Below are 13,651 nucleotides of genomic sequence, written 5' to 3' on the forward strand. Positions count from 1 at the left end.
ATTTGTCTGTTCCTTGCACTCCATTACACATCTGTGTGAAATTTCAGGCGATTTTGAAAAAATGTTCTTTTCTCCGGCTGATTTTGTGAAAAAACGACGTTTTTTAACACTCAAAGACCCTTTCTCTCCAATTTGCCTCAAAGTTTAACCAAAGGAAGTTCTGTATGTGTAAAAGACGGTCTCCAAGTGGTGGCGCCATACGGAAAGTTTGAATGGATAACTTTCCGTATGGCGCCACCACTTTTTCACTCATTTTTACAAAAAGGGATATATCAATCAGGTAAATAAGTTCCTATATTATTTCATATCGAATGAAAAAGTGGTGGCGCCATACGGAAACTTTTCCAAAATTCATTCTAATTTTTATTTTGCAGCATCGTTATCAAAAACTAGACCAAAAAATTCTCAAAAAGTTGCCAAGGTAGACATTTTTAGAACCATGTAGGCTGCTGGCCGACACATTTCTCTAAGATACAACTATCCACGAATTGAAGTAGAAATATAATCTGAAAACTAAGCTACACAGAAAAGTCTATTGTTTCATTTGACTGACGGCAAGTTGCCATTGACGATGCAATGACCTATATGCTCCAACGTTACAGCTACTTCCGGATTGCCGTTGTTTATTTTGAGCATGAAAGTGGAATAAAAATGCGACAAGAATTGCCCGTTTTATGACAAACTAGGTGTTTACACGTCTTCCACGAGGCATATTCCTATTCTACATTACGAACTTAAACAAACTACATGGTAAAGCTTACCCATACAGACATTAAATCACATCAAATCATCGTAAGTATATCCACGGTATTGACAACTTAGCAAGCATGGCTGGTGGCCATTTTGAATCTCGCGTCACGGCATCAAGCCGCTGAGTACCCAGACCTCTACTGTATGTGTATCCGCTGTTAAGCGGTAGTCGGGTACCTGTCGGTTGCTTTGGCTGGTTCCAATCACCGGTGCATGTCCAAGATCACAGGGGGTACGTAACTGGCTCCCGCAAGATCTCGCGGAAATAAACAGAACTGCGAGAATCGAAGGCTTGAATCGTATTTAGCGCAACGATTAAATAACTAAAGGTATATGGTGTCTGTTTTGTGTTCATTTATCAACTTATTAGTTTTAGGAGTAAATAACTTGTATATTATTCAAAATGTGACATTATTTTTCTGTTGAAATTTTCTCAGCCAAATTTGTGTCACGAAATAATCGAACTGTTAAAGAATTCGGTACACTTCACAAGCCCCCTTCCAAAAAAAACCAAAAAAACAATGTGGTCAGTATGTTGCCCTTTATTGTGTTAGAAAAATGCAAGGCTTACTTTTTTTAGTAGAAAATGTAAGGCTTACCATTTGAATTTTGGTCAAAAACTGCAAGGCTTTGAACACAAGGGTAGGCATAAACATTGCAATTTCTTTTTTACTCAAAATCTAAAGAAATAAGCCTTGGAGGTAGACGATTAAAACCAAGATTCTTTTCTGCTCCTCGCCCTCCATTACACCTATTATAAAAATTTCAAGCGATATTGAAGAAAACAAAATCGGCTGATTTTTGAAAAAACAAAAAGGGGTAAGACTTGACTTTTTTCAACAAACAGTGAAGAACTCAGACCAAGACTCGTTGAATTAAAGGTTTTTTCTATTTGAACGCATGAATCATATTTAGGTTTACATTACATGTAATAAGGTGTAAGGTTTCTATAGTATTGAATCTGTGCCCAGTTTCATGTCTCTGCTTACCGTGAAATACTTGTGCTTATAACATTCGTCATTATCTATGGCCAATTTAATAAACCCTGTATGTACACAACAACTTGCTAAGCACAGAAAATTGTTGCTTAACAGAAATAGGTTACCAGTCAAAATTACACATTGGTGTGACTGTGGTGTCCCACTCAATTTTTGCTTAGCAGAGATTGCTGAGCAGTATTTCCTGCTTAACAGCTGTATGAAATTGGGCCATGCTTACAAGTTTAGTTTATGCTTACTACATGTAAGTGAATAAGACCAAAGTTACTCCTACACATAAGCATATCTCATGTAAAGTGAAACTCACTTACAATAAATATTGATTTCTAAGCTAATTTAGGTGTTTAGTTTAGGGCTTACCGTTAGCAGAGACATGAAATTGGGCCCATACTTTAATTGGGCCCAGTCTTTAATAGTTGGTCCCAACAAAAAAGCAAATGATTACAGCTGTAGATAATTATTGCAAAAGTTTGCAAATTTAAACAAGACAATTTTACAATTAAAAAGTTTCAATTATTACATTTGGCTCAGTTGTGAACTTTCTGGTTACTCTTAGTGAGTGCAACGTTACATGAAGATGTGGTCAAATTGTGTAAGATTTTGTTTATGTCTACACAAAAACAATTTGGGAAAGAATGCTCAAACATACTGCGATTGTGATAATTATTTTGCCCAAACTCTAAATCAAAACAAAACACCTGAAAATAATCCGGAATAATGTCTGAATGATAAACTTACAAGAAATTTGTATAAAGGTTAACATCATAAATGTATTGATGGAAAACATAATAGTTCAAAAGATTGTACCAGCATTTTTCTGACAACTTGGTCAAACCTTTTTATCAAAGATTTTTTGTTCATACACCATTCACAGTTTTATCTGTCACCTAAAATATAATTTAATTTTACAAACATAGGGTGGCAGAACATAGGGGGTTTAGACATAGGGGTGGCAGAACACAAGGGTATCGGAACATTGGGTTGTTGTAACATTGGAACATATGGGTGTTGGAACATGGGTGATGGAACATAGGGGTGTTGGAACATGTGTGATGGAACATAGGGGTGTTGGAACATGGGTGGTGGAACATTGGGGTGTTGGAACATATGGGTGTTGGAACATTGGAATATATGGGTGTTGGAACATTGGAATATATGGGTGTTGGAACATTGGAATATATGGGTGGTGGAACATAGGGGTGTTGGAACATGGGTGGTGGAACATATGGGTGTTGGAACATATGGGTGTTGGAACATATGGGTGTTGGAACATTGGAACATATGGGTGTTGGAACATTGGAATATATGGGTGGTGGAACATAGGGGTGTTGGAACATGGGTGGTGGAACTTAGGGTGTTGGAACATGGGTGGTGGAACATAGGGGTGGTGGAACACATGGGTGTTGGGACATTGGAACACATGGGTGTTGGAACATTGGAACATTTGGGTGGTGGAACATAGTGGTGTTGGAACATGGGTGGTGGAACATGGGTGGTGGAACATAGGGGTGGTGGAACTTAGGGTGTTGGAACATGGGTGGTGGAACATAGGGGTGGTGGAACACATGGGTGTTGGAACATTGGAACATTTGGGTGGTGGAACATAGTGGTGTTGGAACATGGGTGGTGGAACATGGGTGGTGGAACATAGGGGTGGTGGAACATAGGGGTGTTGGAACATAGGGGGTGGCAGAACATAAGGGTGTTGGAACAAAGGGGTGGCAGAACATAAGAGTGTTTGAACATTTGGGTGTAACCAATTGATTGTATAATGTACTGAAAATACATTCCCACTTGAAGTAAAATATTAATTTTTATGACAGCAAATATAATATTCTTTCGTGCTATTTACATCTTTCAGAAATATACAGATAACGTCATGAATAAACACTTAAATTATTAAAAACTCTACTTCTCAGAAAATATCATTGAGCACTGTTTCTTGAACAGTATTTGGAGCAGCTCTATTTTCCTGTATCATCAATTATTTCAATCGATAACATAATTATTTTTTAGGATTCCACATCTTGGCATTATGATTGCACATGTTATTCATTAATCATTAAATAAACACTTTTTCTTTCTTATACATATTTTCGTACGATTGGCAAATTCAAGAAATTGTTGTCCGATTATGGACTTAGTCGCAATATTTCAAGCACTGATTTTATGTCTTAGCTACGCTTCACACTTCCCGATATATTTTGAACAATTGTTTACAAATTTACTCTTTCATTTCAGCCAAACATTTCCTCGCTATTAATTCAGTAGTTATCATAATTCTTTTGTGGCTATCGCCAGCTCAGTGCTAAACTTAGGTCCTTAGTTACAATTTCATACCCGCAACGATCAAAAGGACATAACATGAAGACGAAAAAAATAAAAATTTGAAGAAAAAGTATCTACAAATGTTTTTCTTTTACAAAAGACAATTTTCTTTGCGCAAGAATTAACTTGGAGACCGCTTTTGACCAATAAACTCCATTAACCAGGAGCTCCAGAAATGCAAAACCAAGTTCATGAACTCTATAGACGATGTGACCTGTGACATCACGTTTACAAAAGAGCCACCAAGCAGGCACAATTTGTGCACAGCTCAATGGAAGAAAACATAAAATTTTATATTTTATGGAGATTGCACTGTCCATATTAAACTTTTGATATGATGAGAGGGGGCACATCTCAAAACTTTCACAACTCTTGGGTTTATGTGGAAATTATGACACAAAATTTCATCTTTCCCATATGACCAGTGCAGTATCTTGCCTGCCAGAACAGCCAACGCATGTTCAAGGTCACGCTCATTGTAAACAGATGTCACATGGTCTATACAAACTGCACTAATGACCTTAATAGTCCTGAGCAGACAAAGGGATGTACACACCTATTCACAAAGCTGATTGATCATTACGTGACTAAACTAGTTAAAATTCTCTACTTTTTCAAGAAGCTCAAATTAACCTACTCTCAGGTAATCTTCTACACTAAGATAAATATTCCAAAAAGTTTCAAAAAATATTCCCACACCCCAAAGGCTTACAGCTACATAATTTTCAGCTAAATAATTTCCCTATACTCCCATTTCACAAAGCTCCCTAGAAAAATATTTATAAACAAAAATGGAAGCGATAAAATAGTTTTTTGGAAGCACACTTTACTTGGAAGCGGTTGTAGTCTTGTGCGGTATAATACAAAAACATAAAATCCAACTTCCCCCTTCTAAATTTTTGTTAAAGTCAATGTGTGGATAAAATTCGGAGTATTTGAATTGAAAAAAGTCAACTGGGTATAAATTAAATATCAACTTTCAAAAACTATAAGCTATCTCAAAAGTAGAGTCTATTAACTGATTGTCAGTCTGGCAAGTATAGACCTTTATCACGGTGCAGCCATCTTGAATTTCTCCCATTGATATCAATGTTACCAAACTGAGGCTGGAAGAAAAAAATAGTCTGGTTCCTAATTGCAAGATGATTATTCGCATGCATTATTGTTAGACGATACAAGGAACATGACCAGGATGGAGGCAGCATGATAAAGGTCTATTACTAAATATTGCAAATTACTATTGGGAACACTATGAAAAGTACTTACTTGTAAATTTCTGACAAAAAAAGTTTTTAAATTGTCTTGGCATGACAATGAATTATGTTGCAAAAAAATATATATAATGAAAACAAGTGAAATATTTTGATATCATATGTTATTCATGACGAAACACCTCCCAACCCTGAACGTTGAAATTATGAAATCCCTCAGAGCTAACAATGTTCCACTTTATCAACCAGACCCTGTTTTCACTACCTCTGTTACCATGGTTACTTGCCGCAGCATCCTTTATTGACATCCTCGTCAGTCAGATTGAGAGCTTTCTCCATATCTTCGTCTTCTCGCTGTTGGAGGATTGTCGCCATCCGATGGAACGCTTCAGCGATATTCTGACCACTCTTTGCGCTGGCCTCGTAGAAGATACAATCGTAGGACTGAAAAGATAAAATAAGTAAAGTTTTTAAGGCGCTGTTACACCAAGGGGGCATGGTTGGCTTGTGCGTAAAGCACTCACCTCTCACCAAGGTGACCCTGGTTCGAAACCCGGCCAGGGCCATGTGTGAGTTGAGTTGTGCGTTGGTTCTCTGCTGTGCCACAAGGGTTTTCCTCCCTCGGGAAAAATCAAACACTTTTGATCTTTGGCTGTGCCTCGTGGTCATATGCCTGCTTCTCGAGCGTGTTGTAGCTGCGTCCTTCGCAACTCAGCTCTAAGGATAATTTGCCTCCCAAATTAATGCAAGATCATAAGCACATAATAAAAACTTAACATTTCTCCTGAAGACGATTGGAGCATGGTGATCGAAACATTGAGTTGTCAACCACAGTTCTTTTCAGAACCACCCCAACATGGTGTTAACGCAAACCTTTCCATATCGTATTTCCACCAAGCAAAGTTTCAAATCCTACTATTCAAAAGAGACCTTCTTTTGGTGCTACCGCAAACCTCACCTAATTAAAGTTTGATAGTTTGATTTCTCACCTCCGCCATACTGGCTCCGACTTCTTCCTTGATTTGTCTTGATTCTGGGTTATCTTCAGCTAAATCAGTTTTATTTCCAATCATCATCCGTACAACTCCATCACTCGTTGATTCCTATAGAAAAGAAAACAATGAAGATAGAATGATAAACACTTCATACAGTGCTCATTGCCCAAAGACCTCTGAGCATATTACATAAAAAAAGAACCATTTAGATAAACCACAATTCATTTGCAAAAACACTATAAGACAGTCAGTCTGAAAAGGTTGTGGGTTCGAATCCTACCAAGCTAACCGCTGATTTCACAATGACGAGAATGAATATTGTCCTCTAATTACTGAATCACAATTTCTTGATTTGTGCAATTCATAATCATAGACGTTAAACCAATAGTTGTATGAGAGAGAAATTGGCTATTGCCAACTTGGTGTTTATATCCCCGTGTGGGAGTTTGCCAAGTTGGGACTAGACTCAAAATTGTCGGACATTTCTGTACAAGAAAAATTACATTTAATTCAAGTAAACACTAAGAAATGAGGTGTTGAACAACGCTGTAAATTCAAGTAAATTTAAACTAGCGAGATGAGATTTTGAAATAAAGTTGAGACTAGACTTACAACGACGCTGTTCATCCAATTCCTAACGTTAATGAATGAAGCTTCTGAGTTGATGTCATACATGATGATAATCCCGTCAGCTTTCCTGAAGTAGTGACGAGTGATGCTTCGGAATCTTTCCTGGCCGGCCGTATCCCAGAGTTGAAGAGCGATCAAGGCGTTGTTGATGATCATAGTCTTGACTTGGAAATCCACACCTAGGAGTTAGCGACAAAAGGAATTCATTAAGTTATGTAACAACAATAATAATAATATCAAGTAACAATCTCGTTATCCCTAAAGTTACCACCAAAGCATATAGTCAACGTAGTTTTCAGTTTGCTGCACCTCACTTATGGAACAATCTCCCTCTACACATCAAACAAGCCACCACGATCTCAAGTTTCAAGACTCTTCTCAAGACACATCTACTCAAATTATCTTATGCTTAATTATTCTTTTGGTTCCTCTGAGCGCTTAGAGACTTTCTTTTGGAGGTGTTAGGCGCTATAGAAATGCGGTTGTTATTTTTATTATTATTATTAACAAACCAAAGGCGACTGACCAGAAACAGTCAATTTCCCATGTGGTTTATTACCTGATACTGAAACAAAAAGTTGCATTCCCTTAAACTGATCCCCCGGGTACTGCGCGGCTTCCCACACTGTATCTTAAACTTGGGTGTGATTCATGGACACAGGGCATCCAATGGTTATACGGCTTCTGACTTGCACCCTGAACAAAGATAATAACTCATAGAGAGACTGCCAATATTGACCCCTTACATGCACGTCACACGCTGTGACTGTGCCACGCTCACCATGTTGGTGGGCAATAGGTTTTTGGTAAATGCCCCGTCGCCTAAAATGCGCACTTCACTGAATAATGCCCACCAGTATGGCAGTCCCAAGATTATTCTGATGATGACGTCAGGTGAATTGGGTCAATAGGGCTGGATATAGACGAGATGACCCATGTTTACATTCAAACTGCCCTCTGTTAACAAAACACTGTGTACGTCATGTTTCGCCGGGCAAAAAGACACGTAGTCATGGTAAGATTGCATACACTTTCTAGCTGGCTGCCAAAACACAAAGGCTTTGCCCGGCGGTATGCGCGCGAATCATGTTACATCACATCGTCTATAGCTCGTTTGGTAGAGTGCCGGTAAGTAATCTGGAGGTCATTGGTTCAAATCCTGGTCTAGTCAACTTCTTTTTGTGCAAACCCAAAACCATTTACCTGGTCAGTTTCCCTTGTGGTTTACTATTTGATTTATTAACATCCACATAATGACCAATGAGAGACCAGTGAAAGCCCTATTTTACAGTGAGCTTGAGGAGGGTACCAGGCGTGCAGGACGTCACTTTCTGCGTTACAAGGATGCTTTCAGAAGGACACTTACGAGGACGTCCTCCCTTACCACCTGGGCCCAATTTCATAGAGCTGCTAAGCACAAAAATTTGCTTAGCATGAAATTTCTTCCTTAATAAAAAACAGGATTACCAACCAAATGTCCATTTTGTTGCATTTTGCTTATACTGGGATTCAGCTGTTGCTCTCTCATCCAGAAAATCACATGGAAATTTGGTTGGTAATCTTGTTTTTAACCAAGGAAGAAATGTCATGCTTCTAGCTAGAAGTCTTTAATTCCTTTCTTACAACAAGGGTGTTTTTTCTTTCTTCATTTTCTCGCAACTTCGATGACCAATTGAGCTCAAACTTTCACATGTTTGTTACTTTCTGCATATGTTGAGATACACCAAGTTAGACCACTGGTCTTTGACAAAATTACCAATAGTGAACCTTCCCTTTAAAGAAAGTGCAGTGTTATATTAATCGCCACTACACGCAACCATGAAAAAAAATGGTGTGTTGACAAACAAAAGTTTCCCACTAAAATTAACCTGAATCTTCAGACAACATTTCTTTTGAGTTTGTTGTAGGAACCCAAAACAAAAGGTTTCTGGGGAACCCCAAGAACAATCTACAAACCAAGTTTGAAGTTGATATGCCAAGTTTTTCTTTAGTTATCGCTCGAACGAAATTTCTTTTGTTTTAGCCATAATGACCTTTGAATTTGTTGAGGGTTCTAAAAAAAATAGACCTCTTGAGGAGTCGGTATGCCAAGCTCTTGAGTTTTGCTCAGACCACTTTTTTTTTTTTTTTTTAGCCTTGACGACCTTTGAACTGAATTGTTGTAGGGGTTCAAAAACAATAGGCTTCTGGGGATCCCTAGACTAATCCATGAACCAAGTTTGGAGGTGATATGCCAAGTTTTACTTGAGTTATTGCTCAGACAACATTTCTTTTGTTTTAGTCATAAAGACCTTTGAACTGCATTGTTGTAGGGGTTCAAAAACAATAGGCTTCTGGGGATCCCTAGACTAATCCATGAACCAAATTTGGAGTTGATATGCCTAGTTTTACTTGAGTTATTGCTCAGACAACATTTCTTTTGTTTTAGTCATGACGACCTTTGGACGGAATTGTTGTAAGTGTCCAAAAACAATATGCTTCTGGGGATCCCTAGACCAATACATGAACCAAGTTTGGAGTTGATATGCCAAGTTTTACTTGAGTTATTGCTCAGACAACATTTCTTTTGTTTTAGTCATGACGACCTTTGTACGGAATTGTTGTAGGGGTTCAAAAACAATAGGCTTCTGGGGATCCCTAGACCAATCCATGAACCAAGTTTGGAGGTGATATGCCAAGTTTTACTTGAGTTATTGCTCAGACAACATTTCTTTTGTTTTAGTCATAAAGACCTTTGAACTGAATTGTTGTAGGGGTTCAAAAACAATAGGCTTCTGGGGATCCCTAGACTAATCCATGAACCAAGTTTAGAGGTGATATGCCAAGTTTTACTGGAGTTATTGCTCAGACAACATTTCTTTTGTTTTAGTCATGACGACCTTTGGACGGAATTGTTGTAGGCATCCTAAAAAATAGGCTTCTGGGGATCCCTAGACTAATCCATGAACCAAGTTTGGAGGTGATATGCCAAGTTTTACTTGAGTTATTGCTCAGACAACATTTCTTTTGTTTTAGTCATAAAGACCTTTGAACTGAATTGTTGTAGGGGTTCAAAAACAATAGGCTTCTGGGGATCCCTAGACTAATCCGTGAACCAAGTTTGGAGGTGATATGCCAAGTCCTTTTTGAGCTATCACTCGGACAACGAATCTGCACTTGCACAACCGCAAACAGTAGGATAAGGCAAATTCTATTATATGCCACTTTTGCTTGCTTCGCCGGCGGGGCATAAAAACATACCTGTGAAGTTTATTGACTGCACAAGGCAAAGGTACTCCCACTGATGATCGGACACTTTCGCCTGTCTAGATTAGTTGATCTAGTAAATGAAAGAAGGTTTGACAAAAGTTGAACATACCAACAATATGTACAGATATAAAAGAGCAAATTCATTTCAATCTAAAGACCATGTGAACCTTGTTTACAATAAGTGTGACCTTGTACATTCTCTGAGTATTCAGGCAGGCAAGATACTACACTGGTCTTTTGGGAAAGTTGACATTTTGTGTCATAATTTCCACATAAAACCAAGAGTTATGAAAGTAAAAGCTGGGAAAGTTTTTAGGTGTGCCCCCTTTCATCATATCAAAAGTTGATAAGAATTAGACAGTGCAATCTCACTGTTTGTGCTATGAAACTGGCTGTTGATAACTAGCGATGCGACCATGCTCTGTAGGTTGATTCCAACTAGTCAATATCATAGACCAACTATCGTTGACTAGACAGAGTTTAGACAAACTAAATCAAACTACGGTCAACAATAGTGCTTGCGCGAACTTGGCTCACGACAATGTTATTTTTAAATACTAACTCTGGAACCTCCAAAGGTTCTCAAAATCAATACTGCATTAAAGAGGCACAAGAAATTGTTTTGATTACCTGCCTAAAGTAGTATTAAAAAGTCCACATTAATAAAAAGTTACCTGCTTGACGAAGTGAAGAAACGTCCAGGCCTTATGCTTCACAGAGGCAACACAGACGATTGCTTCCATGCCCCATGGTCATTGCCTTGGTGCCATTAAAAAGCTCCAGCAGATATTAACAACATTCTGAGAGGGTGGCCTTTATCAAGGAGAAAATGCCTTGGTGCCCTCTTCTCTCAAAAATGAAGCATACAGGACTGCTCAGGTTTGACGCCAGACAGCATGATGATTTTGAGTTTCAGAAATCTACAAGTTGATGTTTAGATTTCCTTTAAGACTATTGGCTGTAGATGCAAACAAAACAAAACAAAACAAAAGTGTAAGTTATTGTTACCATAAAAAAAGTTGTACTTTCCAGTAAAAACATAAACGATCATTTGTTCACTTAAAGCCATTGGACCCTTTCGGTAAACAGTGTTGTCTAAGGCCCACACTTTGTGTACCACAACTTCTATGTCAAATAACAATCCTGTGAAAATTTAGGCTCAATTGGTCATCGGAGTCGGGAGAAAACAACGGAAAACCCCACCCTTGTTTCCGCGCGTTTCGCCGTGTCATGACATGTGTTTAAAATAAATCCGTAATTCTCGTTAACGTGAATTTATATTGTTTTGCTGTTTTCTCAAAAAGTAAAGCATTTCATGGAATAATATTTCAAGAGAAGTCTTTCACCATTGCCTTCTGTAAACCCTGTAAGTTATTTGTAAATCTGTGAACTTTTTTTTTTTTTTCTGAACCGAAAGTGTCCAATGGCTTTAAAGGCGGCGGACACTATTAGTAATTACTCAATAATTATTAGCATAAAACCCGGTAACAAATAATGTGGAGCTGTTGATAGTATAAAAAAACTGTGAGAAACGGCTCTTTCTGAAGTAACATTGTTTTCGAGAAAGAAGTAATTTTCCACGCATGACAAGGGTGTTTTTTATTTCATTATTATCTTGTGACTTCAAAGACCAATGGAGCTCAAATTTTCGCAGGTTTGTTATGATGCGTGTGTTGATACCACACCAAGTGAGAAGACTGGTCTTTGACAATTACCAATAGTGTCCAATGTCTTTAAAACAACCCCCTACATGTACATGCCTTCCCTCCCCCAATGAACAGCTGTCCAGAAATGAAGATCCAAAAGGTTGTTGGCTTTTGCACAGGGCTCAAAATCTTTCAAACACTGCATGTAACACTTTTATCTGAGTTGAACCCATGTACAACTGCTGAAGCAACCAGGGCCCAACTTCATTAAACCTGTAAGCACCAAATCTTGCTAAGCACAAAATATCTTTCGCTAAGCAGGAACAGCTTACCAGCCAAACTTACATTGAGCTTGCATAGTTAATGCTGGTGCCCCACTCAAATTTGGCTCAGTAAAGAATTTGTCACGCAGTGATTTCTGTTTAATAGCTTAATGAACTTGGGCCCAGAATGATGTGTGTTTGCACTGTACACTCAGTACTCCCCCCCCCCCCCCCCCCCCCCCCCCCGAGTCCTGTGACAATAATCACATGCCGGTCACTTTGGAGTACACACTGCGTATTACTCAGGTTTGAACGACACCTGTGATGTTTCACACCCTTGACCTTTGCAATTCTAGAGCAGTGTCTTACCAACTATAGGATTTGAACTGCCTCTATAGCTACCGCGCAATCTAGGTTGCAAGGTTGTGGGTTCGGATCACACCCGAGTAATATAAATATGCCTGTGATTTTTTTCACAGAACTTGGGAAAGTACTGAGTATACAGTGCTTACACACATCGGTGTAAGGGTAAAACCAAAAGTTAATACACTTTTACAGTTAACTCCTTTCAAATTTGGGACAAAACCTTGATGATGCAAACCTCTTCAAATTGCTTTAAGGGTATGAACAATGATGAACGGTTTGAAAGAAATTTACCTTTTACTGGAGAGTAAAGCTCTTCTATTTTAGTCCCCAGTCCTGGATGACGGTAATATGCCTCCCTGCAAATAAACATAATTTACATTTCATTGCAATCAGACGATTTATATAAAAGGAAGTTTTGTACACTCTTAAACTAAAACAATCCAGCTTCAAAGGTTAAAAAGCTCACACTACAATGTACTCTATCAGTGTTGTCTGCTGTTGTGCGTATGCCGTTAAATAAATTTGCATGCAAGAGCCAAGACATAAATGTATGTAATTCTTGGTCACCGTATCTTGAATGCACAGCATTAACATGCAAACGCAATGCAAGATATGCGCGTCAAGCTTCTTGCATACGCAGGAAGACTGTGAAAATATGTTCAAAAACAGGAGTTTTTTAATTTGGAAGCTGCATTATTTCACAAAATGACGGAGTGTTGAGGAACATATGACGACCAAAACCCACCGCAGACAAATGTATACTGCCAAGAAATGTGAATCTGTTGAAATAATTTATGAAGCTTTTAAATGTTTCTGCCCCAGAAATGACCCCTTATATCCAGGATGCACTGTAGTTCAAAACAAAATTGTAAGGCCGCGGCCAGGGCTAGTCTTCGGCTCTGCTAAGCACAAATGTCTGCTAAGCACAAATGTCTGCTAAGCACAAACGAGCAGGGAACAAGTCACCAACTGTGCACAAAGTATGGTATTTTGGCTGATGGTAACCTCTTTCCACTACAAAGCAAGATTGTTTTGAGCTTAGCTGATTTTTGTGTTTGAGCCTTAATGCAGCTCTATCAATATAGTGGCCTCCGATCTCCGTTTTAAAAAAGCAAGTTCTCTATAAATAACCTTACCTGCGGTTAGTGAAGGCATGTTTTGTAAGGTAGACTGCTTGATGAGATTTGGGTCACAGGAATCTACTTCTTGCATGAC

At 38.5% G+C, this 13,651-nt stretch overlaps 1 protein-coding gene across 1 annotated transcript; it reads right to left on the reverse strand.

Moving 5' to 3' along the window:
* Positions 1 to 3,261: 3,261 nt before the first annotated feature.
* Positions 3,262 to 13,651, reverse strand: LOC139949230 (uncharacterized). The gene is made up of 7 exons (XM_071947623.1): positions 13,573 to 13,651; positions 12,728 to 12,792; positions 10,836 to 11,119; positions 10,153 to 10,231; positions 6,895 to 7,091; positions 6,277 to 6,390; positions 3,262 to 5,731 (listed from the first exon to the last, which is right to left on the reverse strand). The coding sequence occupies exons 5-7, from the start codon at positions 7,066 to 7,068 to the stop codon at positions 5,567 to 5,569; spliced, it is 453 nt and encodes a 150-aa protein (XP_071803724.1). The 5' UTR covers positions 7,069 to 7,091; positions 10,153 to 10,231; positions 10,836 to 11,119; positions 12,728 to 12,792; positions 13,573 to 13,651; the 3' UTR covers positions 3,262 to 5,566.

Source organism: Asterias amurensis, chromosome 16, assembly GCF_032118995.1.
Source record: "Asterias amurensis chromosome 16, ASM3211899v1".
Taxonomy (NCBI): Eukaryota; Metazoa; Echinodermata; class Asteroidea; order Forcipulatida; family Asteriidae; genus Asterias; species Asterias amurensis.

What these genes read in the sequence shown, in the direction of transcription:
- LOC139949230 (XM_071947623.1), bottom strand. Translation starts at nt 7,068, where the DNA reads ATGATCATCAACAACGCCTTGATCGCTCTTCAACTCTGGGATACGGCC. An exon ending in ATTGGATGAACAGCGTCGTT is followed by an intron (nt 6,391 to 6,894) that starts GTAAGTCTAGTC and finishes TCTTTTCTATAG; the next exon opens with GAATCAACGAGTGATGGAGT. An exon ending in TCGGAGCCAGTATGGCGGAG is followed by an intron (nt 5,732 to 6,276) that starts GTGAGAAATCAA and finishes TTATCTTTTCAG; the next exon opens with TCCTACGATTGTATCTTCTA.